This window comes from Bombus vosnesenskii, unplaced genomic scaffold (assembly GCF_011952255.1).
Source record: "Bombus vosnesenskii isolate JDL3184/JDL3185 unplaced genomic scaffold, Bvos_JDL3184-5_v1.1 scf7180000013379, whole genome shotgun sequence".
Taxonomy (NCBI): domain Eukaryota; kingdom Metazoa; phylum Arthropoda; class Insecta; order Hymenoptera; family Apidae; genus Bombus; species Bombus vosnesenskii.
In genome coordinates, this window is record NW_022883009.1 from 379,581 (window position 1) to 406,713 (window position 27,133).

The window sequence follows — 27,133 nt, forward strand, 5'->3', positions numbered from 1 at the left end:
ATTTTACATAAATGAGAATTTACATTTAAATACTATACAGTATAAGTCACTTTTTTATGTAATTATATTACATAATTATATGTATTATAAAACTACAAATTTTAAAAATATAGAGATCATAAAAATGAGCAAGACAGTGAATAAAAATAAAAATATAAGTTTCCGTGAATACCACGTTGTTTCTTTTGTAACAGGTCTGTATCGTGTTGCTAAAGCGGACTGAAATTAAAAATATATGTTTTTTTCAATTTAAAGAACATTCGGGTATTATATCTTCCTTATATAATGCACTTCATCTTACCCATCCACCGTTAGCTTGTATCCATGCTGCAAGGTCTTCTTCTAATACATCCGTCATACCTCAAATCAAAAATGTTTTTAAGCGTAAGGAGATCAAGATTAAAGGAATAGCATTTCAACTTTAAAATAACTACCTCTCTGTATAGCAGGTAAATACTCAGGTTTACCCTGACGTACGCAATCTACGGCAATACCACCAGCAACCGCGTAAAGGGCTATCACTTTGCTCCAAGTCATTTCTCCATTCCTGATCATTTCCCTGGAGATATCGGCAATGGCCTCGCTGGCAGACTGTTCTGATGAGAAACTACCACAACCGATTTGTCGTGCAACACGATTGAACAAATTTGGATGCATCTTTTCCAGTTCAGCTCCAACTGATACTAATTCTGGATAAACTTCGCCAACGACTGCACCTCCAGGAAGCAACATGGCGCTTCTCATTCTTTTCAGACCCAGCTTTCGGTGAAAAATTCCAGATCGTTTTAAACGATTTCGGATGTATTGAGCACATAACGACGATCCCTACACATATACATTAATTAATTAAATTGTCATTGTGCTACTAATTAATCTGTTAACTGCGGAAGAAGATTTAATTTATCACTTGGATTCCCAATCCATATTAATAATATATTACTAATTATATATTATATATTATTAATTAATTATATATTATATAACTTTATATATATTGTTATATATTATATAACCAATTTTATATTATATATTATACTATATTACTAATTTAACTTACATTAAGAGATTAATGTTACAGATGGTGATACGTAAGTAAATACCTGTGATACTGTGAGCTCGATCGAAGCTGAAACCGTTCTCCATCGAATCGTATGAGAAATCTTTCTGGAAACAACGTCGCTGACATTACTGAATCTTCTTCGTGCTGAATCGACGACGTGAAAAGGCGAAGCTTCTTGATTGTTAGGAAGCGGGAAAGCGCCTAAATTCGAGTGGAGAGATAAAGCGAGGCTGTGCCTACGATACGGTTGCCCTGTGTTCCCACTATTATCCTCCAAGCCACGTAAAGATCCGACGAGCCCAGACATTGAAGAATCCTCCGTGGAGAGTTCCTGCCATTCAGGCTTTTCAGGCTTAAAGAATTTTAATGATCGTTAAAAAAACTTGACATCTTATCTCGTAGGATAGGTTGTTCTCTTTTTTCCTTTTATGGAAGAAAGAATTAAACATTCAGCCTCTTGGTAATTTCTAATTTATACTATTTTCCAATTGTAAACCACATCTATTTAGACCAAATTTCTATATGATTTCATATTTAATAATTACATATTGATTTTCTTAGGGATATACAGAAAAGTAAAAATTCTAATAAGATACGTAATAAGACTTCTGAATGGTAATGTGCAACAGCTACTTGCTCTGACGATAATTTAATTTTACAGAAACCTCTTCCTGGTCGTCACAAAGACACGGCAAAGTCCATCGATGAATATCTTCAGTTTCTGTATGATGATCTTGAGACACCGAGATGCATTTTTTGTCTTTACCACTACAAAATGCCATAGTACATTTACGCCAGGTATCGTAACACAATTATTATTCCACCGGCGAGTACAGTTGTTGTTATCTGGCAGCCTTATTTAGCGCAGCTATTTGACATGCTGCGCAGCGCTTTGTGTGCCGCGCCGCTAAGATACACTTTCATTGTGTGCATATTATGTACTCATTTTTATTCGATCATTTGCCTCCTTAACTAGCGCGGAATTAGGCACGATGTGTGTCATTTCTAAATTAGCGCGATATCCGCAAAATCATGGTCGTCCAATCGTTGGTCAGCCTAATTAGAATAGCGAGCTAATTAAGGTATTCGTTTGGCCTCATGTTTAAGGTCATCTTTCAATTATAACACAATCGAGTATTGTACGCGATGATAACATTATGTGGATATTAATACCAGTTCTGAGAAGTTATTCTTTAGTAGATTTTAGTAGTGGATTTTAGTAGATTTTTAGTAGATTTTAGATATTTGAACAAATCAACCGTTCGATTAATAGATTTGATAATTAAAGATTGACAGATTTTTGCAACGGTCTTAGTGACTTTATAATTATAAGTTAACCGATAAAAGAATCATTTTATTTGTATAGTAATAGGTCATAGGTAATATATGAAAAACTAATTGCGTATTGTCTGTGCTGGTCTCGTCTGGGTGCTCGTTAATTATCAATTATCAACTATGTCCAGCCGGCCGATTATCTTTTGAGAGCCTACGTAACATTATGTTTAGCAATTTCGTTGCACTTGTTTGCGCAACTTGTAATTTAACGTAACTTTGAAACTTTATGAAACTTATGAACTAATATTACTATTTTTTCAAATTCCATATTACTGCAACTCGTATTATATTTAGACACCGCATGAAATTAAGTATTATTTAGTTTCCTTTTTCTTATTTAGGGAAAGTATACATTGAATAAATAGCAACAACAATATTTGTTTTAATATATTAGAAAACAGCCAACTATGTATTAGAGACAAATGTTTCCGAAAATTAATTCAAGTCACTGTGTATATTTTAATAATGTCTATTGGAATATATCACTTCGGTTCATATAGACCCTACAAGAACTGCAGGATTATGCATGTATCGAAGCGGAGAGTTGAAAGAATTTCCTTTTTAATTTATTTGATCTTAACATCAGCAATGAATGAACTGAATGAATTTACCATTGGCAGGACCTCCTCCTCCTCCTGGACCCGCAATTGAAAGTCTGGTCTCATTGTAATTAACGCTCGACTGCCTCATTACTCACTGTCATCTAACACGTTCCACATACACATTATATGCGTAATATGTTTTTGAATTATCGCTTATCAACGGTGTAGCTGACCGGTTGATTATCGTTGGAGGAGAATGCGCGACGGCTTGTTAAATCGTTTGTTTTATCAATTTTCAAGGCTTATTTCCGTGTCGCGATGGTATCCGCTAATTAAGCCAGTTTTGTATTATTATATGACGGATCCCTTTGTTTTTTTTGAAAACCATCGAACTCGTAAGTTATTGTTTGGAATCGTCAAGGTGAATGAATAACGTAAAATAAACAATGGCGAACATGTGTCTAATGACTAGACTGCGGATATTTATTAATTTGTAATTAAGTAAATTGATTGTAAGAACTGTACATTCTAGTCACCCAATTGAGATTAAATCCTTTTAATTAGCCGATCATTCTCGTTAGAGATGGTGAAATAGGGTGTTTAATTAGGCGAAAGCTAAATTGAATTAACTGGTTAATTGAAGCATCGAGTTGCTTAAGATAGCAATTAGTTAGGTCATAGAAACACACTTGAAGGATAGCAGAACAGAAAAAAGATTAATTTAACATCGTTTTTACAGTTTCTTTAATTATTTCATATGACATAATCATAATTAATTGCCAATTATTTATCGCGAGAATCGTTAATTATGATAAGAACTGAATTTATGTCAAAAGATGGAAAAATTGAAAAAAAGAATAGATTCTGAAGTAAACTTTTTAGCAAAGTATACGAAAATAGCTAAAATATATTTTGATGCAATTCTAATTACACGAAAGACTAGAAGAAAAGAAGTTTTATCGATATTTCCAGTTTTAAGCGAGAAAGTCATCAGAAATTATCTCTATAAAAAATTGAGCGTATGAGTAACAAAAGTACACAGCCAGATGTTAATTATATAACGTAAAAAACGTTTATCGTGTTTGAAAAGTTTTACGTGGAAACGACACGTATGGATGACATGAACGTGACCGAAATTGTGAAACATTTGCAAGAAATTTTTGCGTCACCTGCGATTAGATTTTAGGCTAATTTTCTTGGTACTCATAAAAGTATATACGTAAATATTTATATTTTCTATCACGTATATTATCATTGCAATTTGAACCTCGATGATAAGATAATATACAGGGTAATGGAACAACAAGTGAATTACTTACAGTAACCTTGTACAAAAAAATGTTCAAATTCAAAAATTTAACTTTGGCAAAATTCGACTCGAAGATAAAAAGGTTCATTAACGTTTGCCAATTGGAATAAATTTTCGAGCCAGCTGATGTTTAAAATGATTAAATCATTAACATTATTGATAAAATTATTACGAAGTAATTGTAAATATTCCAAAGATTTGCAAACGATTAACTTCGTTAACATAGTGAAAGAAATTTAAATCATGTGATTCACGCGAATTAATTATCTTAAGCATCGCCTAACTGAAAAGTTTACTCTATTCGACGTTAATAAACATTTTACACGGTAAGCTTATTGAAATTCAATTAAAAACAAATTGAGTGTAATTGGTGAATGAACAACTGCGGCAGACAATCAAACCACAGCAAGTCAATAAATTTTTCAGTGCAGTTAAAGGCAACGTAAATGTAAGAACGACGATGAAGAGTATAAATCACGAATCGGGAGAAGGCGAGTTCCTTGTGATTCTTTATGCCGAGAAAGTACGATTCTGAGTGGCGATATATGCTGAACGATTCGAATTCTTTGAACCTTTTTGTCGTGAACATATCTTGTATTTTGAGCACGTAGACCACCGGTGTCATTCACAAAATACGAATGGCAACCATTGCTAAAAAGAAAGGCTGCAAACGTACTTACACTGGATTTCGACAAAAAAAAAAAAATAAAGAACAAATTTTCAAAGAAGACACAATATTTTAAACTTCGGAAAAAGAAAGGAGATAAGAGATTTAGGTATGACTGAATTTTTTCAAGAAATAGATACATTTTAATACATTTTAAAATAGATACAGTTATAAAGATTTATAATAAGTGATTAGAATTTCCCCTAAAAACAGATTGATAATAAATCCTGGTATTTTATTAATTTAAAAAATTATGATTTTTCCTGGCTCTGTAAATTTCTTCTATCTTAGTTACGTGATGCATCGTGCACATGTGTACAAGTCATTCCTATTAGATCAAGTAAATCATTAAAAATAGCGCCGTCCGTATATATTAGCATCATATTATCGCTAAACGAGAGTAATTTCTTGAAAGAGAAAGAAGGCAGCTAATTATCTTCAAACATTAAAATTAACTGAATACTCGAAGCTATTACACATATACACTACGATACAAAGGATAAAATATCACAATTCAAAGATATACATATTATCAGTATTATAGATCAATATATTGAGCAATATTACATGAATATGGTTAGAATTGTTTTTAAATCAACTGTAGCGTTACATAAACATAACTAACATATTGAAACGTATCTTTTCACTTGTTTTAATAGATGTCTTCCATCCTTAAGTTATCAACAATACACTGTATTTAGAAAATAGATTGTTTCCTGCATAAATTTACATAGTTTATCATGTCGTCGATTAAGTTTACCGGTAAATTTCATGGGTGACGTAAGAGTAGAGAAAAGAAAAAAAAGAGGAAGTGTGGAATTGAAAGGGCGACGTGTAACTAACAGTACGAAAATATAGGTCGAGACGACATCGAATAAAAGATGCGGGCTACATGTTCTTCAGGTAACGGCTGTACCCCCCTCCTTTTATAAATTTCCCAAAAACTGAAGCCAGTTTTGTAATACAAAAAATAATCTCTTTATTGTCGCTTGCAATAACTAACAAACGATGCTTTTCAATTTTTTTGTAAATATAAAATAAAGTATTTGATATACTTGACATTTGGTGTAACTTTTGAAAAATTAAAAGCATTACACTTTAGTTAAAAACTCACTTTTCGTAATTCTTACGAAATATATTTCGAAGAAACGATTTCTTCATGAGAGAGATATATCGTTACATTGTCGTTATTGGCTAACATATAATTTTATTTATTTATTTTTATTGACAATTAATTATTTGCAAGTGTTTCAACAAGAAGCTATATATATCGTTACCTTGAATGTTAACGAAGTACAGAGATTTATCGCTATTTTTCTTGACGGTTGTTCGTACGATTACAGTTCACGTGTGAAATCGGTTCCAAACACTTTCGTAGTTTGTACATTTAATCACTACTTTATCGAACACACTATATTAAAAGCTTACGCTTTCTATGACAGACAATTCATATTTTTCCCTTTTTTAGAATTCGTGAATCTATCTACGTCAATTAGATTGTTGTACAATTTAAAAAGAAGCTATAGATGATCGAAGGATACGGGGAACGCGCGACGCACCGTCGAAATTGTAGAGAACACAGCGCGAACAATACTGGTGACTTTTCAACTACACATGATGTAGCTTGAAGATGTTGCGTGAACGCCGTACAAGTGTTATCCCTACTTACATCGCTGTACAACGGTTGAGTCACTGTACGAAAAACATTTCTGAGAAAATTTGAGATTAATTTGCAATTAATGGATACACGTTGATCAAATGATCTTGAAATATTTAATAATTTTTTCAAGTTGCTTTTTTTAATTAAGATAGTAATAACACTGTAATGAATGAAAATTTAGACTCACATTTTCTGATCGTGATAGTGCTTGAAAAATATAAGGATGTACTATTAATATTAACCTTACTAGGCCCGGTCAAATGACCGGTTTCAAAATTTAATTTAAAATTGTATATTCATTGTTATTTCTTTTGTTCATCTAACTTTATGTAAATTCTTACATTACCTGATTAATCAATTTCTCAATTTTTGTTAGTATAATAATTTACATGAAATTAGATGAACAAAAGATATAACAATGAATGTACACTTTTAAATTAAATTTTAAAATCGGTCATTTGACCGGATATGGTAAGGTTAATGTTAAATTATGAATATGATAAAAATTTTCATATTAAAATAGTTTAATGACTAATTTTAAAAATTAATAATTTTCTATATCTTCTCATCAAAGAATTTTTAATATAAAGATTTAAATATGTTGAAAATTTAGTAAAATATTTCTAAAGAATATTTAAATAGATGCTTTGGAAAGTGTTAACAATGGAAACCATTAAACTTTCATTGCATACGTTAATTTTGAACGATTACTTATAAAAATATTAGTTTGTAATAACCATTTTCGATTTTAAAATAGCGCACTGTTTATATGACATTACTTTTAAAAGAATTATTTCAGCTACTATAAATTTTCCAAAGTGCAATTGATTTTATGTTTTATTTTTGATTGTCAAAGTTCCGAAAATTTTGTTAAATTATCACGTATTATTAAAATTCATAGTCCAAAATTATACTAATTTTTTCTGTACGAACGTAAGCAATTATATTTACTTCTCATTTATGAAAATTTCTAGGATTATGGGATGCTTTTAAATAGATTTTTCTTTATACTTTATAGTTTCACATGTTGGCTTTTTTAGGATCACATGCAGTATATTTATATAATAAAGAATGTCACATGTGTGTGTGTAAGATATCCTTCTCAAAATGGAAGGAACAGTAAGTGGGACGATAAATTCGTGTATAACAATATTCTATTCACAACGATGATATGATAAAGTAGCATCAAGAGGCAACAATCTTCTTTTTCGGAAACGGTATAACTTACATTATATATATATTTATAATATAACAACACTGCGGAAAGCTTGAAAACACTCCATTCAATTACGTTTATTTTTCTTTTCTCATCGTTTATAGGCATATTTATATTTATATATGAATATATGTATATATGTATATATGTATGTATGTACGTATATATGTAATATATTTATATGTATATATATATATATATGTATATATATATATATATATTACTCACTAACGTAAATTAATGTTATGCTGTGCTATGTTAGAAAATTTGAATAATAATACTTTCCATTGTCTGCACATTATTATTACCTTTCTCTCGACCACGAATACACAATAAATAAATATTCACTCATTCAGTTATCACGCGACTATAATTTCATAAAAAAAAAGATAATCGTACTAGCAGCATTTGCAACCCTTAACGCTCCTGGTAACAACCTTGGAATAGTTAAGAAAAAGACTCTGTAACGTGGAAACCCAAACTTTGATTTAAACAATTAACATATGGATTGTATATGAATTGTATAAATATAAACTAATAATGCAATAATTTAACTATATGGAACTCTATACACGCAGATTCTCCTTTCTTCAACTATTCTCACGTGTTGTACAAAAATGCACTTTTACTCGCATTGTGTTTGTAAGACACATAAATTCTGTCGATTGCTTTATTTCTTTCTTCCAATCGTGAACCCCAACCTAACCTCAAATTCACGTTTCACATTTCTGAGAAATGTAACTATATATCTTTAAAATTACAATAAATCGTCCTAAATACACTCGAGTATCTTTCAATATGATACCTCTTACGCTTAAACTGAGTAACCCAACTCCGTTCTGATAGCGTAATAAAATTTCTGGTAATGTAAAACACATACATTTTTTACGCTATCCTATCGTAGTGTATCTTTTCGTTGAGATCAGCAGTGTACTCTTTTACTTTCGCTAACTTCGTGTAAACCATGGGAGTACCATCGTAGATTTACAAAACATTGGTAAGTGAACGTGATTCGTTATTATTTTGTTTCACTATGAACTATCTCGTTGGTGTTAGACAAATTTCAGAAAACGATTCAGCAGTTAAATTCGATATTATAACACTGGTTATACTTAAAATTGAATTCAATATCGCCGTGTATAATATGTTGATTGTTCTTTGTTGTGTTGCTCGGTCATTCTTGCATTTGCGTCTCGCACGATTGTATAAAGAGTCGATGTAAAAAACTAATTAACGTGATTGATTATATTAATGTAAAACTGAAAGAGGTGACTCAGCCGATGTACGGAACGTTTCTTCTTAGGCTCCTTTTTTCTAGTGCTTTTGAGTGTTCCTCCTTAACGCGTAGCCATATCAAGAATAACGCACACATTTTCCACATGTTATTTGTTGCGTTATTTTACAGTTGATAGTATGACGGGGGGTGAAAGATACATAATCCTCCTACACAAACATTATAATTATGTATTGTCACTCGGACAAAAGTGGTACCAGCCACTTTTACATCACAACCAAGGAATCTAAAATCGACACCTTCAGTTTTTCCATGCACGCTCTATTTCACTCTTCATCTTTCCCTTTCATTCAAAAAAAAAAAAAAAGAAAAAAGGAAAAAAAGAAGTAACAACAAGAAACTAAACAAAGAAGCAGGTACTCTAAGAATTAATCATGTATCGTACGATATCGATACAGATTTGATCACAAAAAGAGACAAAGAATAACGATAGTAACGCTAGCACGTTTCATCAGAATGCCCGAAGAGTGTATCGACAAATTATATCGAAAAAAAATCATCGTACTGTTCCTCTGTACATATAAGTTTCAATATCTGGTACTAGTTGTTATCTTACTATCGACATGATTCTATATAAAATATACAAATCCTTAATATACTACATGAAAGCTATGGCTTTTCGTATTTCACTTTAAAAAACAGGTCAATCTTCACGCGATTTTCTTTTCTTCAAACGTAATCATCTCTAAAAAATAAAAGGCATTATCGTTGTTCAAAGTACCATTCGCCCCCTGCCATTAATATATTTCTTCGTTTTCTTTCTTACAACGCTGGCTCGATATTCGTCAATGTACATACAATAAATTTAGTTGATTCATTTGACAATAATGAAAATGCGTATATAATACAAACGACTAGGCACTCCATCCTTCATCGTCACGCGTTCATGTCAGTGTGGAATGAATCGACTAAAGTTAATGTATATATGAATGTGTATGAATTGTGTTGCGTGTGTGTCTACTTGCGCAAGGGGCACTATTTATAATATTTACAAGAAATTAATATGAGATTAACATACATATTATATGTATGTAGTGTATATATACACATATACGATTAACGCGTGACAGACACAATATGTAACATATAAACAGTACTCTTTCCTTCATTTGTCTCGCTCCTACGTTCAACAATTCATTAAAGCTAGTTGTAACAATACTAAAGTAAATAAACATTGCAAGGCATTAACACATACGTATACGAGCATTGTTGTTAAACTGCAAAATTAACAATAGATTCCGTTAAATTAATTTGCAGCATATGTACGTATATATATATATTGACAGCATCTGGTCCAATGAATATTAAGTATTCATGTAAATAATCAATCATTTCTTACATATGTACATGTTAGATATCAAGATTTGTAACATAACTAAAGATGACTTAACGTTGATTATTGTCGATGTTCACCATGTCGCAGACTATGATCTATACGTTAGCAACCATTTCATATCATTCTGTGTCCTGCTAGAGAATTCGCAACACAATAATCGTAGAAATCGTCTTATTGTTTCTGCAAACGTCGAGACAAATAATCGAACAAACAAGCGTAATAAAACGAAGGAGATAAATCTATGTAATCTCAATCGGTACAGAACCTCTTAGAGCGCCTTAACAATGAAACATGCACATATAATAATACTAGTATTCCGCAAACGACTGAAGATGCATCACAAATACCGCGACTAGAAAAGCGCGATAATTTTGCACATATACGATACGAAGATATTTGTATATAATGTATACGACACTATATGTATAGAAGAGAGTCGCTAAATGGCAGTAGGGAATTAAATAAGCTGATACGTTGTAGTGCCAAATTCTGTCTTCTTTTCAAGCACCAGCAAATCCATATACTTCTAGTACCCTAATCTCAAAATCGCCACTGGCACAAAGGGGTGGATTATTGAATGTAGAGCACCGATCTGTTTTACCGAATCTTATATTTTCATCCATCCATATCGCTTGACCGTCTCTGAAAATAATAAATCAATCATTTTTAATACAATTTAACCGTTTGAGTTCCAACCAGTGCGATCGCACTGTTTAGATTTTGTGTCGAAAAGTCCCAATACATTTGGACGCTACGGACGACTGACGGTATTTTGTATTTCATTGTTATCTTCTCAATAATATTTATTGAACAAAACTTGAGATATTTATACACTAATAGTACGCATATATGATAATATAGATGTATTTCATAAAATAACAAATATGACGAGCGCTATTGCGTCCTTTGTTTCTCTTCGTAATCGATTAACACAAGCGCTATCGCGCTGTTCGGGATTTTTCGATCCTGTTTTTTCAAAGACCCCTGGGACTCAAACGGTTAACACTTTGACTGCCACGCCGAAATCACGTTTCGCTCAGGACGCCACGAGAGTATTTTTATTATTCAAAGCATATAATGGCAAAATAATAATAAATTGATAATGTAAAACAACATTCTTCCCCAATGGACCGTTCATCTTATTGGTGGTCATGGATGATCACCGTGACGCCTTGGTAACATATTATAAAAAGGCTTCATTTATTTCAACAAACTATTCGCATTCGTTATTCCATCGTAAGCAAAGCGCTCAAAATGTTGAAACGTGTAGAAGGTATTAGTAAACAGTATTTGTTCATTCTATAATAGTAAGGTATCTGTACACTTCTAATTTCAATTATATATATGATTATAAAGCAGCATTTACGATTATTTTCTAAGCTGTGTTTATAATAATATTCGTAGATCACGCCTCGAAGATATGAATGCAAACACAGTGCACTGTTAGATGCAAGATTTGTTCTCATTTTCTTTTTTATTGATGTTCTAATAAAAATGTTTAATTGTTCAATGGGGCACTTTTTGTTTCAAAGTATCTTCTATTTATCGATTATATTCAAAATGCCCTACCTGTCAATTTTCATACAATTTTTACTGTGGTAGCAGTCAAAGTATTAATGAGTATATAAATAGTACACACATTTTTCATAAATATTATATTTAAAAAAAATCTTACCCTCCTCCAATTGTTATCATTTTGGAATCTGCCGCCATAAACAGTTCAGCTGAATGATGGACTTTAGAATCATTGTGCGAAGAATCCATACCCACCCAAGGGTATTTTGCTCGTTCAGGATACAAACTGAATAAGAAAGTTTCACCTGTCCCAAAATAAGCTTGTCTTTGTCCTTTATCATTTTTCAAGTTACGTTCACACCATCTTGTGGAGCAATATGCACCAAATACCTTATAACAAAAAGTACAAATGAATGTTTATTAAGTAGAGATAAAAAACCAATATTCTATAAAGAATACACTTACTTCATTGTTACATGTTTTTATCATTAAGAGGGTTGGTTCATGTTGCTCTACCCTTACATAAAATGTTGTCAAAGAACAACCATGCTCTTCTGTTGTATACAATAGGATTGGTTGATACATGGTGATCCGCATAGGCAGCCAGGACCATAACGTGAATAACTGTCACAAAATAAATGTACAAAAAGTTAATAGAACTATTTTATATAATTATGGCCAGTATTTATAATTGCGCAAACATTAGTTCTCAATAATCTTCTAGTTGTTCAAGAATACAGCAAACTAAGTCATAGCAGAGGTAAATCATGCCTTTGACTGAAAAAAGATAATCAAGCCAAACAATATAAAAAGGAAGTATATTTATTCTTCTGGTATTTTACTCGGTTTTTTTTTCTTTTTGAATAATTTTATTAAATCATGTGGATATGAAATTTGGTTTTTAAAACCTATTTGTTTGATGGTAATTTATATTTATATACAAAAATAAAGTTTTATATACATATATGTATATTGAACTCCTAAGTATAATTACTTATATAATTAATCACTTATATTAATTTTAATTTACTTTTAAATACTTTTTGTGCTAAAGGAGATTGTCAATATTTTTATATTCTTATATACCCTTAATATTAAGATAATTATCACATTCAGCTCTTTTGTTGTTTATCAATAACGATTTCGTAATTTAAAAATTTTTTCTCTAAAAATCTGTAACACCAATACAAGAAAAAACTATCAAGAAATACAATTTAAAAAATATTAGGAAATTAGGCTTGTGCTTACACAAGATGCAAAACTATCATGCAAAAAGCAAGAACATCATTCAAATATAAAAGTGAATTGCTACAATATTATAAATTATGATAATAAATAGATTAAGGTTGTGATATGGTAACTTGATGATGCAATGCACGTGATATGATAAGGGCTTAGTAAAATGTAAAAATAAAAATGTGCATGTGACTACATATACATTGAATAGTGTTCAAACGGTTTAAAATTGTAACTACAAGTTTACTTTATTATATTGATGTTGCACACTAATTACATCAAAAAATATTCAAAAGGAGTGTAAGAAGAATGTAACAATAAAAATTAGTAGAGGTTGAGGGAAAGGAATTCCAGGATCACTACAAATGCATGATAATAAGACAGGGACAACATGCCGAATTAATAGCAGAGAATAGTAAAACTGAGCACGTAATTTATTCAGAAGGAATACGAGTCAGTGCATCGTTCTCTTCAATATATAAATCAGGCCATACATCATTCAGTTCAATGTGTATACTCTGTAAGAAAATTAAACCTCAGGCAAGTAAGGAATACAACAAAGAATTGACAATGAAATTGCGACTACAAAAGCCGACTTAATCGATAATTACTAATTGTACTTATACCTTGAACGTGAATGACGATCATATATCATTTACATCGATCTAGCCCTTTTTAAAATTCTGCTAGAAGATCTGCTAAACGACTGCCATTGTTCAATCGACATGAAATGTATCTTACAGATTTAAGCTAATATCACTCTGATAATAGCCAAAGATAGAAATACCATGTTGACTAAATATCCTATTTAATATGTACTTCAAGGCGGTTGTATATACACCAATAACGACAATATTGACATGCCACAGAGAGGCGACCAGCGACTACAGAAAACTCTGCTACTGCCGAACTTTTTATTCTTTGTGGATTAGTGTTGAACGGCCGTAAGTACTTACATCAGGCATGTCTAGAATCTGGGAGCATATGCTTTGTATGGGATAAACCCCCATTGACAGAGCACGCGGTCCAGGACTGTGTGCACCCTACACCCATGACCATTAAATCCACCATCATTCCAGTAACGCAGCATGACACAAGACAACACAGAACCGTCAGTTATATTGGCATACAGCTTTGGTTCAACTTTACGTGTCAGAAAATAGGAATAAATATTATAACACTGGTTAAAACCATCGGAGACACAGAGCATAACAGGAAACATCGGCCACATTTTTCAAGTCTTTCCTCTAATATCACACAAAAAGTGTAGAGTAGGTATACGAATGAAACGCCCAACTCACTGTTAACCAGTGTAACCGATGTAATGATCTCAAAAAAGAAAATTAAATGATGTAATCAATGTGCTACCAAAGCATTGAAATTAATTAGTATATAAAATTAAAATAAGTTTGTTCCGAACATTCGCCGTTTGGTTTGTTTTTTTATACAGCTGTTACGACCAAAATATGATATTGTACTGCGGATATACTGGAGTTTATGAAGCACGCTGCTGCATTCACTGATCGAAACTGATGTAGCGATTTGAAGCGCTTTCAACAGCTAAGTTTTTTTGCACTTTTGCCTTGAGAGATAAATTCGACCATCCTATCGATCAATGACAAGCAAACACATTTCGTGTAGCCCACCAGTAACAGTCACCATCTATATATTGAATTTTTCAATGTAAAACATATAAGTAGTAACAAATAAACATTTTCGATAGAATGTATGAATACAAACGTATATATTTCTTTTATTGTTACATTTGAGATATCATATCTGCGAAACACTGAAAGCCATTGAAACCTAATAAATAGAAGATATGACTTTATTGGAAGAAATTTTTGTTATTTTCTAATGTTCAAAAGGCAGTAACTGCAAGTGGATAGACGGTAACAGCAACAAAGCTGGCACGATAAGTGTAACAATGGGTGAGTATGAATGAATGTAACAGGTATAGTAGTTCAGGAACAGAGGGCAGAGCACATGAAACTAACAACACATTTCCCAAAAAGATAATTATACGATACCCTGTCTTTGTATGTGTCTTCACACTCTTTCTGAAAACAAAGTGAATCATTGAACAGCTTTTGCATAATTTGCATTCTGATACCCTAAGAAACTATTAACTTAACCCATCATCTTTGAAAAACGTCTACTTATATTATTCTACAGTAAGAAACATTAATCACGTAAACTATTGATACTAAACCTTTTAACCTGCAACATTTCTCACAAATAAGGAATCATTCGCAACATTTAACAATAAAAATAATGGGCTCACATATATGTACACTATCTTATGAATATAATCTCATACTTTGAAAATAAATGGGAGAGTAATATCATTAACATGCCATATACTATCAAGTACTACAAAATTAACAGAGTATACCCCATAAGAATTGATCAGGAGGAGAAACAACCAGGTAGAATAAAATAAAATTTTAGCATGTACGTGAGTCCATACTTTGTTGGAAAAAATTTGTCAAGTATTCGGTGTTTTACACCGTCTTAGAAGGAAGAGGAATACAGATAACATACTTCTCGTATCGTGAGCGTGTGCGACATCATTTGAATGTTGACTTGAGACTGACTCGTCGGCAAATTGTCTGTGGATCGTGATCTAGCCAATGATTTGGATCCCGATATAACGCTTTTACTTTTTAGAGCCATTTCTGTGCGTAAAAATACCCTTGATATGTATGCTGAGCTGAGTCCACGTATCCCAAATGCTGTACGTAAAAATTTAGCTGGCGTTACCTGTAAGTTTATAAATTATTAATATTTAACACTATATTGGTATAGATATAGATATAAATTGCTGTAACATATTTATTCCATATGAGATTGAAATAAATAATAGTCCGTGTTTAAGTGAGCTTAGGAAAAATTTGCTTTACTTATTATTTTATATGTAAGAATATCAAGAGAAAGCTATAATTAGTATGCGTTTTGAATGACTTCGCGTAGTGCAGATGATGCATCGGTAATGTGCTAAAGAATTTTTTACACTTTTACTTACCGGTGTTTGTCTGCAGAACTTCGAGAGAGCAGCGTCAATACCGTTCTTTGAAATTTCGTTCATCCATTCAGAGTTTTGCAGCGACGAATGCTTATAGAATAATAAAACTATAGCCATTGCTACACGATAGAAGACCTGAAACAAATAATGAGAAATTAATACTAATAATAATATAATATCACAAAGAATGATGCAGTTTTATAAATGTACAAAATATTACTTTCTGCACAACACACTAAGAAGAGCCAATATGCAAAAATGCACATATCTAATCGACTTCTCACTGGCATACAGTCAACATTCGAATTCACCATTCATACTATTCCTGAAAAAGCATTCCATATTATACATATCTTTAACTCTATCCTTCTCTTGAATCGGAGCCAATAATATTTTTTAATGTACCATGAAAAGATACGATAAAGGAGTATAAGTGTCTCAAGTTGATCTCATTCGAATCTTGTAAATACCGACCTTGATGCCTTCGTGAAGAAAACAGTCCATAACCCTGACTAAATGCTGGAAAGGAAGAAGCTGCAAAATCCACCACATCCAATCCATATAAATTCTTTCTGCTCTCGATCCAGAACAGTGCCTCGCCAAATGTACCGCTGCTGATTTCTTTAATAAAATATTACAGTCCTATATATTCTTAAAAATAAACCGCATATTCAATTTAAATGTACAAATGTAATTTTTACAAATCATCGAGACAAAGGAAGTTATTTGCAAAAGGTTTAGCAGCAACTTTAATTTTTCATACAAAATCATATACTTTAATAAATATACGCGAATAAAGTGATTTATATATAGTATATTCATAGATAAGTGATCGAAGTAAATCTCGTTAATTTTATATGTGTTCCAAAATGCAAATAAACATGAAATATAAATATGGTTGTATTTAAAAGATTGATAGTATTATTAAATAAATATAATAATATAATATTATTAAATGTTATATCATACAACGTTTCATAATTAGCTTCGTAATATTTTGTAGTTCTGATTGTAGCTCTTTTACGCTCAGATTACTAATCATTAGAAAATTTATGATTCATTCGCCAAGCATTAAGAAATAATTACATCTATACATATACTTGTTCCGTTCTAGTCTGTTTAATGTAGAAATGATTTGTGTATGATGCATTTACGGACATCTACGACAACACCAATCAGTCAGAAAACCATTTAAAAACGAAGCTGAAGACACGGCTGCTATTTCCTGGTAAACATTGTATCTATAAGTAAAATAAGAATCATTTCAAGCCAAACAAGCCAGAACGGTCGTTTCATGATTCATCTTAGACAATTTGTGCCTAAAGCTACATACCACGTGCTTTTTAGTGATTTGCTCAACGGTTTTCCAGGTAACCTCGTAGAGGAGTTTCGTTTGCGTAATGAACATCTTGTCTTTAGCGGCGACCAAGCTGGCCATACAATGATAACACTCCTCCTCTGTAACAGATGGATGGAAAACGGTAATCTCGTGAACATTTCCGATTTCATTCTAATAATAAACCTGGGATTCTATCCAACCGCGTGCCTAACATCTTAATTTATGCGAACGAGCAAGAAATTCGACTTACGGCACGCGATGTGAATTTCCATTGTATCGGTGGAACAAATGGGCAGAGAAAGAAGCTTTCTTGAAAGATCCGTCCTTCTTTCATCTTACGTATTCCTAAGGGAGAGGCGGACGATTTATTTATTTATACACTCACCTGGCATAAAGTGAAGTAGAAGAGCCGTGATGGGATAAAGAGAAGGACTGTAGGTGATATCAGGACAAGCGTATCCCAGCACAGACACAATCCTGTCCGCAACGCTCCTGCCTTTTCTCGTCAGGTGGTACGACAGGCAATGAGTGCTGTCCACGAACGGTGGTAGCATGATTGATTTTTCCGGTAGCTCTATAAACAAGTAATTCCATACATCAGCCGTCGCTGCTAAAAACAAATAAGTTTAATCGGAACGACCGGAGCACCACATCTGGTCTAACGAGATTCGATGGAAAGTTATCAGCGGAGTATCTGATAATTAGACCGCGAATATTTATGCATTTATCACATTGTAAATAATCGCAATAAATCGTAGAAGAAATATTTTTGTAAAATACGTTTTTATGAAACCGGTAAGTTTTCATTCGATAATAAGGACTCCTTATCTAAAGAAGAATTAAAAGTAATAAATTAATTCGCATTATATATCAATATAGCAATATAATAGCAATATAGAACATTTAAAAAAGTACAACGTTAATGTGTTGTAGCTAAGTAGAGTTACATTAATCTATTTTAAACATTTTGCACGCCGCATTTGGCTGCTTACAATAGTTGAATTCATTGTCTATTGATCATTTTTCTCACCAACTGAGTAAAGGTGCTACGCATCATCTTTTTCTAACAATAAATATACATCCATGTAACGTAGAACACTACAATTCGAATATACGAACTCTCGAACCCACGTATCAGACTTATAAAATCACGCGAATTTAAGATTAGCTTACGATGACTAAAGTAATATATGTATAAAAGAATGTTATTGAACATGCAGTAAAGTAAATACCACCATTAATTTACAATGAAATAAACAATTACGAAAATATATAAGCACTTTTTTAATCATTTGTTAGAATAATTTATCGTTATATTTTGTAAAAGCCTAAACATTATAACGTAGAATAATAGTATCACAGTCAATCACGATCTTATAAATATTGGTGGTGGTTAAGAAACAAGCAGTAGCATAAAAGGTAGGTAGATGAAAATCGCTTTAGGATCGGTCTTTATGATTCAAGGTATTTGCATTCTAAAAAAAATTTGTAATAAATTTTACAAACTATATATATATATATTACAAACTTCCTTCGCATAGTTCTTTATAATCTTACGATTTTAGGTCGTACATTCTTATTATAAATTTAAAATATAAAAAATACAATATAAATATATATATATACATTATAAACAATAAATATAAATTATATATATATATATATATATGTGTGTGTATGTATGTATGTATGTTGTCTTGTTCGACCTAAAATCGTAAGATTATAAAGAACTGTGCGAAGGAAGTCTGTAATATATATATATATAGTTTGTAAAATTTATTTACAAATCTTTATTTCATTATCAAATTTGTTAAATTAGATATTATTATCAAAGTTACTATCGGCAATGGCTTACAGGTAAACTGGTCTTTTCTTATCTAATTTTATTTACTAAAAAGTTGTAGAGACAAGCAATTTTGATATGCTCGTAAGATAATTATAACTACGTTGCTTTTTGTAGAAAAATTCTAAATCGACTTAACCCTCAAATGGTAGGGTTAAATACGTGTTACGTAACAGATAAGACCCGGTTAAAGAAACAGGTAGAACGTACGTTTTATCTAACGGAAACATGCAACCGTATTTGAGTTTATGTTAAGTTAATTTATTATTATTTTTACTCCAAAATTGTAAATTGTAAACGGCAAAACAACTAGTATAGTTATTTAATTATATATTAGTATATGTGTCGTTCCGGAATCCTAGTGCGTTAGTTAGGCAAAAAGGGAACAAGCGATAAATTATATGAAACTTATGTAACGAGATTTGGCGTACAAGAAGAAGGCTTTCTATGTGAAACGTAATAGCTTTTGCAGTGACAGATTTTAGGCAAAAAAAACATTCCGACTGTACGTGCAAGCTTCACGTATCGAGACGCTAATAATACATGTGTGTAGATAGATTTTCAGCTCGTTATTATTAGAATAGCAAATAACTTTGTACAGCTTCTGACTTTAATAATTCCTAAGAAAACGCGTTAAATTCTTATAAATTTCCAATAGTAACATATCAAGCAATATAGTTTCTTCTGCATCGTAAGTATTCATAATTGCAATACTTCATTTTTATTACAAAAGAAAATAATTTTAGCTTTTTCCGTTGAGTCATTTTTGCTAATGAATAATGAATACCCATTATCTGGTTTATTTGCTTCTCAATTAGGAGGCACTTCTTGTCAATCCTGACAACACATTCAAATTTTCAATATTACCTGAAGGATTTGGAGTAGTTTTTCTCGACAAAGTTCCATCTTAGTTTCTTTTAAGGTATTCGTCAACAGTTAATGAAGATAAATGCGAAGCATTCTGACTTCCATTTTTTAATTCGCATTTATAAAACTATACATTTGCATAAAAATCCACAAGTCTCTTGGTATCTTTGAGATATGAAAATTACATGAAGCGTGTAATATTTAGTTATTCGAAACAAACCTGTAGTTCCAAATACTTGATTGACCATGTCCCAATAGAATCCGTCGAGCATATTCTTTCCATGTGCATGTTGGTTGCAAAGGGCTGGCCACAATTGCGCTCTGATCCCGTTGTTCAATGGCCACGCGTTTTCCCTTATGATCATCTTAGCCTCCCTCTTTCTGCCGGCCTGGAGAAGCGCATTGACCTCATTGAAGGTCTTCAGCGTTTGCTTCTTGCTGGTGGGCGACTCTGGCTGTATAACGATGTTCGCCGTGTCGACGTGCGGCGGGAATGCGTCGTCGACATCGACATCCGCCTCCTCCTCGAGTACCGGCAGCATATTCGGCAGATTGTCCGTCGAGGAGGGTGTCTGTGTCACTAACATCGCACTACGGCGTGAGATTCTTCTTCATGGTGCTGTTCTCCGTTACTCTTTATACTAATATTTACGTCATATCCTGGGATGTTTCAATTTTCATCTGAAATGAAAGAAAAAATACCATGTCTTATAGAGTACAATGTACAGATATATTACATGGAATGAAATATCTTTTATAATTCAATTTAGGATTGAGGAAAAAATAAGATGTGATTCCACACTGCTAAGTCGAATTACCCTTCGAAACTTTTATATTTCGATCTCGCTTTGCTTTTATTCGATCTTTTTAAGTGTTTCCTTAGTTTAAAAGTATGTAATCGTTAAACATCATTGGCTTGAGCACAACCTATATTTATCTTTATTAATTGGCGTAATGCTGAAAAGCAAGTGGGAAATATACATATAAATAAGAATTGTCTATAAATAACATTATTAAATATTAAATAGTCTTTTTAATACAATTACTTTGAACGTTCAAAGAGGCTTAGGATCAGTATGGAAATACACTTGTAGTGATTAATAATTTAAATATATAACGAATAAGTAAATATTCATAATAAAAGTGACATGTACTACTATTTAATTTTATTTGTTGATTAAGTTTTCAATGAATATAATTCTATTTACTTCGAGCAGCAGCCAAATACGTTAGACGCAATATATAAAAATATAATGTTTTGCTATCTATTTTTAAATTTGTTCGTTATCGAAGATGGGAAAGTTTTAGTATGTCCAATGTCTATTTGGATAATCAGTTGTGTTGTAGAATTAATTCTTGTGTACGTTTCTTAGTAATTTATTTAATTACATACATACGCCTGAATAAAGTAAAACTTTGATTATTCATATTAATTGAAGTAAAAATTATTGCTAAAATTACTATAAATTGATATTGTACAGCAAATTATTTACCTATTTTCAAAATTACAAATTATTTATTGCACAATTTCCCAGTTTAATCAATGTCTCAATCATAATTCCGCCATATTCAAATTAATTTGCTATTTCGCATTTCGTTCTTCGTGTTAGTGTTGCACACACTACTATACCGACGAATTCAGAACGATAAGCCAGCGATATACGAGCACGTAAGTTGACGTAAACATAGAATGTTTGTTTCCCTTTGCTAGATGGCACTGTACAGATTATCGAACATTCGATTGAACAGTGTTCGACTATCTCGTGAAGATAGTAGTATCTTACCTCCTATAATTTTTCACAGTACATACTTACAATATAAATATTCAATAAACACATCAAAAAACGAAAAATCAATTTTTTTATTTGAACCTGAGGTAACTCACAAACGGTCAAATAACATTTATCGTGACAACTATACATGCTGTTATAGAATTACGTATGTTACAATTTCCAATTATACTGACGATTTTGTAATCTTGTAAATTGATTCTTTCCCCAATTATATATGTCCATTTTCGAAAGCCATTTCTCGACTAGAGTAAGAGAGTTCAAGACCGTACGACGACATACGTTTCCAAGAATCTTCCGTAAACATTCCCATAATAACCGTGACTGTAGTTAAACGTATCATCGCTTGGGCCGCGATGCGCTTAATCGCTCTAGCTCTCGTTCGAGCAAGAAGAGGAGCGAAGAAAAAATAAGGTGGGGAAGAATTATCTAAGTCAACGCATCTTCCGCGTTTGCCGTGTGTAATATATATTTCGTTGACGTCGATTTGCTGGTTACTTTGCAACTGAAATCAATTGTCTCCTGTAAAGATGCCAGCATAAACAAGACTCGCGACCAAGCGTCCCTTCTCATATTTCTAGATCATGACAACAATCGCTTGCTCCATCAGAGTTTTTTTATTTCTCCATTCATATGACAGAGCGAGGGGAGTTTGTTTTACAGAGAACGAATTAATTTCTCTGTAACTTCCTCCTCGAAAAATTTAAAAGGTAGGAATTTATAATATTACACAAATAAATTGTAATTACAAATTATATAAATTATTGGCCTCTCGCTATAACTAATGGGATGCCCTAAATGTTTAAAGTAGGACATCAGAAAAAATCTCTTGTATGTGGTATTCACTTTCAAATCTTGTCAAACTTTCAAGTTAACGACGGTGATACTATCATGCAGTATGAGAATGATCGATACTTGTAGAACAAGAATCGAATGGTACTAGTTGAAAAGCATGGTGGTAAAGTCCGATTCGCGCGGGACGAAGAGTGTCGATCAGACAATGACCTCGACAACGTGTTTCTAAAGGAGTCAGCCAGCAGGAGACAATGGATATATAATATCGCCTATAATTAGCCTCGTTAAAGCTGTCTCTAATAATAAGCAAAGCAGCCAGATGCAAAACCGTGAGCGGCGATAATCTGTCGGTGTACTTAATGGATATTAATAAAATGCGCGAGTTATCTTGCAGCCACAAACACGTTTAATGCTTATCAACCATGTGCAACTAGGGAACATTACCGCGCACAATCCGCGGAGGACTAGTCGCGAGATAAAGCCTTTTACAACGATGCTCGCTGAAGCCTGGAGGCTGTGCAGCAAACGGAATTCCCTTATCAAGATATATTTAACCCTTTGCCTACTGCACATGGAATTAACCTCGGTAAACAAATTATTGGCGGTAAATGAACATCCAAACGTTCAAACAAACCGAAATTTTTTTATTTGACCAACGTTTCAAAATTACTCGTTGCAGTTCCTGTCAAGCAATCATAATCCAGATTGATAGAATCATTAATTACTGGGCCGCGAATGTTTATGAAAATTTATATTTTTATCAGCATGGATAAAGATTCTTAGAAAAAAAAGATGAAATCATTACGCCTGAGCTGAGCAGCGTACATCTTCTAAAAAAAAGAATGACCATTTGACGCTGGTCGATTAATAATAACGAGACGCGACGCAGCGAAGTGTGCCGTATGAAACCGTCTGGTTCTATCTATTTTAATATCAGCGTACGACAATTCGGTACGTGAAGAAAATTGGCCTAGTAATGAGAAGCCCGGAGTGGTTTACATAAAATTTTACAATGAATTCGACGATTGGATTCCGTTCGACGGGATGAACACACGCAAGAGCAAAGGCTGGGGACTCGCGGTTGCCGCACCAGATAAATATTATTACAAGTCTGAAGCGCTCGAACCACTTGATAGTATAAATATATCTCATCGAAGACGAGGGCAAACACGCGAACGCGCCAACGTTGCATTGTTGAATACGCTAAGCAAACAAGATCGGGCCTATAGGCCGTGATAACTGACAAATTTGCATAATTCCATTAACTCATGATACACGGTGTTCGCATGGTAATTCAACGTGTGTCTTCCGGGTGGAATCTCGCTTTCGATTCCAGCGTGATCGCCGCCAAGTGCAACAATTATTACACGGGACAATTGCCGACGCTATTCCGAGTACTTACTTAGAGAATTAGACTATGCAGCCTGTTGTTGCTCGATCAGGCTCAATGACACATCTCTATTGGGTTTCTCTGCACGGATTCTCGTGTATTTCTGTTGTCAAATGACTAATACGCGAATGACAGTAACAATGAAACGCGTATGATAAAGCAATGAATCGTCACACATTTTTTTTCTCCTCTAAACACTGAATATACAGAAAGAAGGAAGAAGTATATATTAAATTTTAAAAACATATAGCGTTCATTGAAACATATAATTGGTATACAATGAATATTTTTCAATTTGTAAAGCATTTTCGTTTATGAGTATTTGTCTGGAATTAGAAGTAGGTCGATGTAAAAGTTTAAAGAGCGAATAGAGAATTGTAGTTGAAAAATAGTACAAATTTCTGGGATTGTTTAATTTATAATTTGTTGTAACAATAAGTAATATCTGATCTGAAAGCTTGGTATAATCGTTTTCGAACACCTAGTATATGTATGTAGGTCAGAGATAAAGAGAAGGCTTGTAGATTAAAAGATAACGCAGGCATTCCCATGAATTCTTTGTTTTTTTAATGAAATTGTTAGGATGTAGATGGACCAAGTGGAAGATTGTTTCATTTTTGTTTCAATTAAAAAAAAAAAAAAGAAAACCTCGAAAAGATATTGATCTTGGTAATAAGTTAAGCGTATAAATTATAATTATTCAAATATTTCGCGTTATGGATTTTACTCGATAAATAAAGAAAGGTATGGAACAATCTCTTACATATACGATCTTATATTTGATTTTAAAAATCCAAGGAGCGCACGTATGTTGAAAAAAAGATCGTATCTTTAAGATTGAGTTATCTTACTTATAGATTAGTATTCTTACCTAACTTCAGATTTTAAACATTGACCAATAAAAATAATTTCAATGTCATCTAATTTTATGCATCAATTTTGTGTTTATTCATATGTAATATAATGAATATGTTCCCTATTTACTAAACTCTACATAAACAAAAACATTATTGTGTAATTTGAGTTTATTTTTCTAAGAAATGCCGCTATTATTAGTTTCTCAAGCAAATAAATGGTTCTGTATGTATACACAGCATGAGTTTTCTTAAATAACTAAATGATATTATAACAATACGTGTTTACTTTTACTATTAGAACTATTTTATCTCAGAAGGTTCCAGATTATGACTTTGCTTAAGAATACCCTTTTAACACTAAAGCTACTGACACTTCGTGTATACCTGTTCCTACCGTGTGCGGTCAAAATGACCGGTGATTAAAGAAGTAATAGTTTTTATGATTTAACTTAGATAATGGTTAATTTATGTATGCTAAATGTATATAAAATGATGAACCTTCATAAAATTTCGTTCAAATTTACTTTTGTTTAATTTCAATTATAGACTTAAATAGAATTACACTTTTATTTATGTAGAGATATATCTTATTCAACTTTGTTGCATTTTTTACAAATTGTCTTATTATCAAATTGCCGCATAAATATTTCCCGCATCTTAAACAAATTTTCGTAATTTTGTAACCTTTACAATTTTTTACTTGACAAGTTTTTTGTAGTATTCTTTATATAATTCTTTATGTAAAAGTAATGTATGCACTAAGTTTATAACAATTTTGTGACTTCTCTGTAAATTGGCCCCATACTGTAGATACCATTGCAAATTTATTGGTTCGTAAACGTTGGCTTCTTTCACTCTTCTTATCAAATCGTATAAACCTCATAATTTCAGCAAAGTCATTCCTGCTCATTGTTTTTGAAAAAAATGCAGGTCTGCAAATTTTATTCCACAAATATGAGATATCTAAATTTTTTGCCTGATATACACCGCGGGCATATAGCAGATCAATAAATGCATCTAGCTTTGTTGCTCCTTGTTAGTCCCCAATACTCTAAATACTTCTTCTTCCGCACATTTTATTATATAATCCCTTATACGGTGATCAATGATAAGATAAAATGCCGTCTTTGTCCTTTCATTATATGCCGTTTAGCATATCCCTAAAGATATTATGAACTGATATCCTGCCAGGTTTGGGACTTGCATCTATTTCTTTCCAAACTGTTCCATCGGGCCCAGCTTCACTCTCTGCTGTCAACGATAACACTGAACAGTCTTCTTCTATGTCCGTCATTTTTTTTTAAATTTTTTTTGGAAAATCTTGACATTTCTAGGGTAAATATTTATCACAGAATAATACCATGTACGGAGTACAAAAGTTATTGTCAAATTTGATATACTTTATTTTTCCTTTTATAACAACTTTACACAAAACACTCTGAGATGCTTTCTATCTGCGTTTTGGAGATAACAAATTCAGATGTCGACTAGTCGACTTAGAAACCGAGATGTATTCTAGTCGAAAAGACAATAGCAAGTAGAAATATGATCTGTGATGGCGATATTTATACGAAAATATTGATCAGTATTGACCGTTCTCCACCAACGGTTACTCGAGGCTGGAGTTGGGAAACTTTTCCTGTGTTTTATAGCAATGAGCAATAACAATAAGAAACTTCTCGATTTTTAAAATGTTTGTAACAACAGACTGTAAAAAATGCTAAATTTTGTGGCGGTTCCTTAGGATTATTATGGACCTGAGTTGATATGTCTTAACTGCTTGTGGCTATCTTGTATAACAGCGGGTGTAACAGCTGTTATTATTTGTTATTACTGATTTTATTTGTCATCTGACCTTGAAATAACCTTTTCTTTGTACTGATTGCATTTATTTTAAGAATAACTAACATATTTTGTCGGGCGGTCAAAATGATCGCTCACGGTAGGCAAGACAGAGTGCATTTTTTTCTCAGAAAATAAAAGAGCAAACTAAAATTAATTACCGTAAAATATACTGTATGCATGTTTTAGGAAAAGTCGGAAATTATGAAGCGATA

The 27,133-nt window shown here is 32.4% G+C and overlaps 2 protein-coding genes across 8 annotated transcripts in view; both read right to left on the minus strand.

The window, feature by feature from the left end:
- Positions 1-38: 38 nt before the first annotated feature.
- LOC117237477 (bcl-2-related ovarian killer protein-like) lies at positions 39-6,918 on the minus strand. Of its 3 annotated transcripts, none has more exons than XM_033501477.1 (5): positions 6,191-6,918; positions 1,101-1,412; positions 435-825; positions 302-360; positions 39-219 (listed from the first exon to the last, which is right to left on the minus strand). In XM_033501477.1, the coding sequence occupies exons 2-5, from the start codon at positions 1,365-1,367 to the stop codon at positions 85-87; spliced, it is 852 nt and encodes a 283-aa protein (XP_033357368.1). In that variant the 5' UTR covers positions 1,368-1,412; positions 6,191-6,918; the 3' UTR covers positions 39-84. The 3 variants fall into 3 exon arrangements, with proteins under 3 accessions (XP_033357368.1, XP_033357367.1, XP_033357366.1); XM_033501476.1 differs by lacking the exon at positions 6,191-6,918 and adding an exon at positions 3,007-3,248; XM_033501475.1 differs by lacking the exon at positions 6,191-6,918 and adding an exon at positions 1,726-1,842 and having other exon boundaries at positions 41-219.
- Positions 6,919-7,709: 791 nt separating this feature from the next.
- The window catches only part of LOC117237475 (GTPase-activating protein skywalker), a 44,293-nt gene continuing 24,869 nt past the window's right edge, over positions 7,710-27,133 (minus strand). Inside the window, exons 1-11 of one of the 5 annotated variants that reach the window (XM_033501467.1) lie at positions 20,465-20,831; positions 17,920-18,108; positions 17,529-17,653; positions 16,670-16,816; positions 16,196-16,330; positions 15,715-15,933; positions 15,201-15,230; positions 14,127-14,213; positions 12,400-12,558; positions 12,095-12,324; positions 7,710-11,061 (exon numbers count right to left, since the gene is read on the minus strand). In XM_033501467.1, coding sequence (XP_033357358.1) covers positions 10,920-11,061; positions 12,095-12,324; positions 12,400-12,558; positions 14,127-14,213; positions 15,201-15,230; positions 15,715-15,933; positions 16,196-16,330; positions 16,670-16,816; positions 17,529-17,653; positions 17,920-18,108; positions 20,465-20,831 — 1,830 coding nt within the window. In that variant the 3' untranslated portion in view covers positions 7,710-10,919. Of the gene's footprint in view, positions 11,062-12,094; positions 12,325-12,399; positions 12,559-14,126; positions 14,214-15,200; positions 15,231-15,714; positions 15,934-16,195; positions 16,331-16,669; positions 16,817-17,528; positions 17,654-17,919; positions 18,109-20,464; positions 20,926-27,133 lie in introns of those variants that run through there. The other 4 variants (XM_033501466.1, XM_033501469.1, XM_033501468.1 and 1 more) reach the window with 4 other exon arrangements.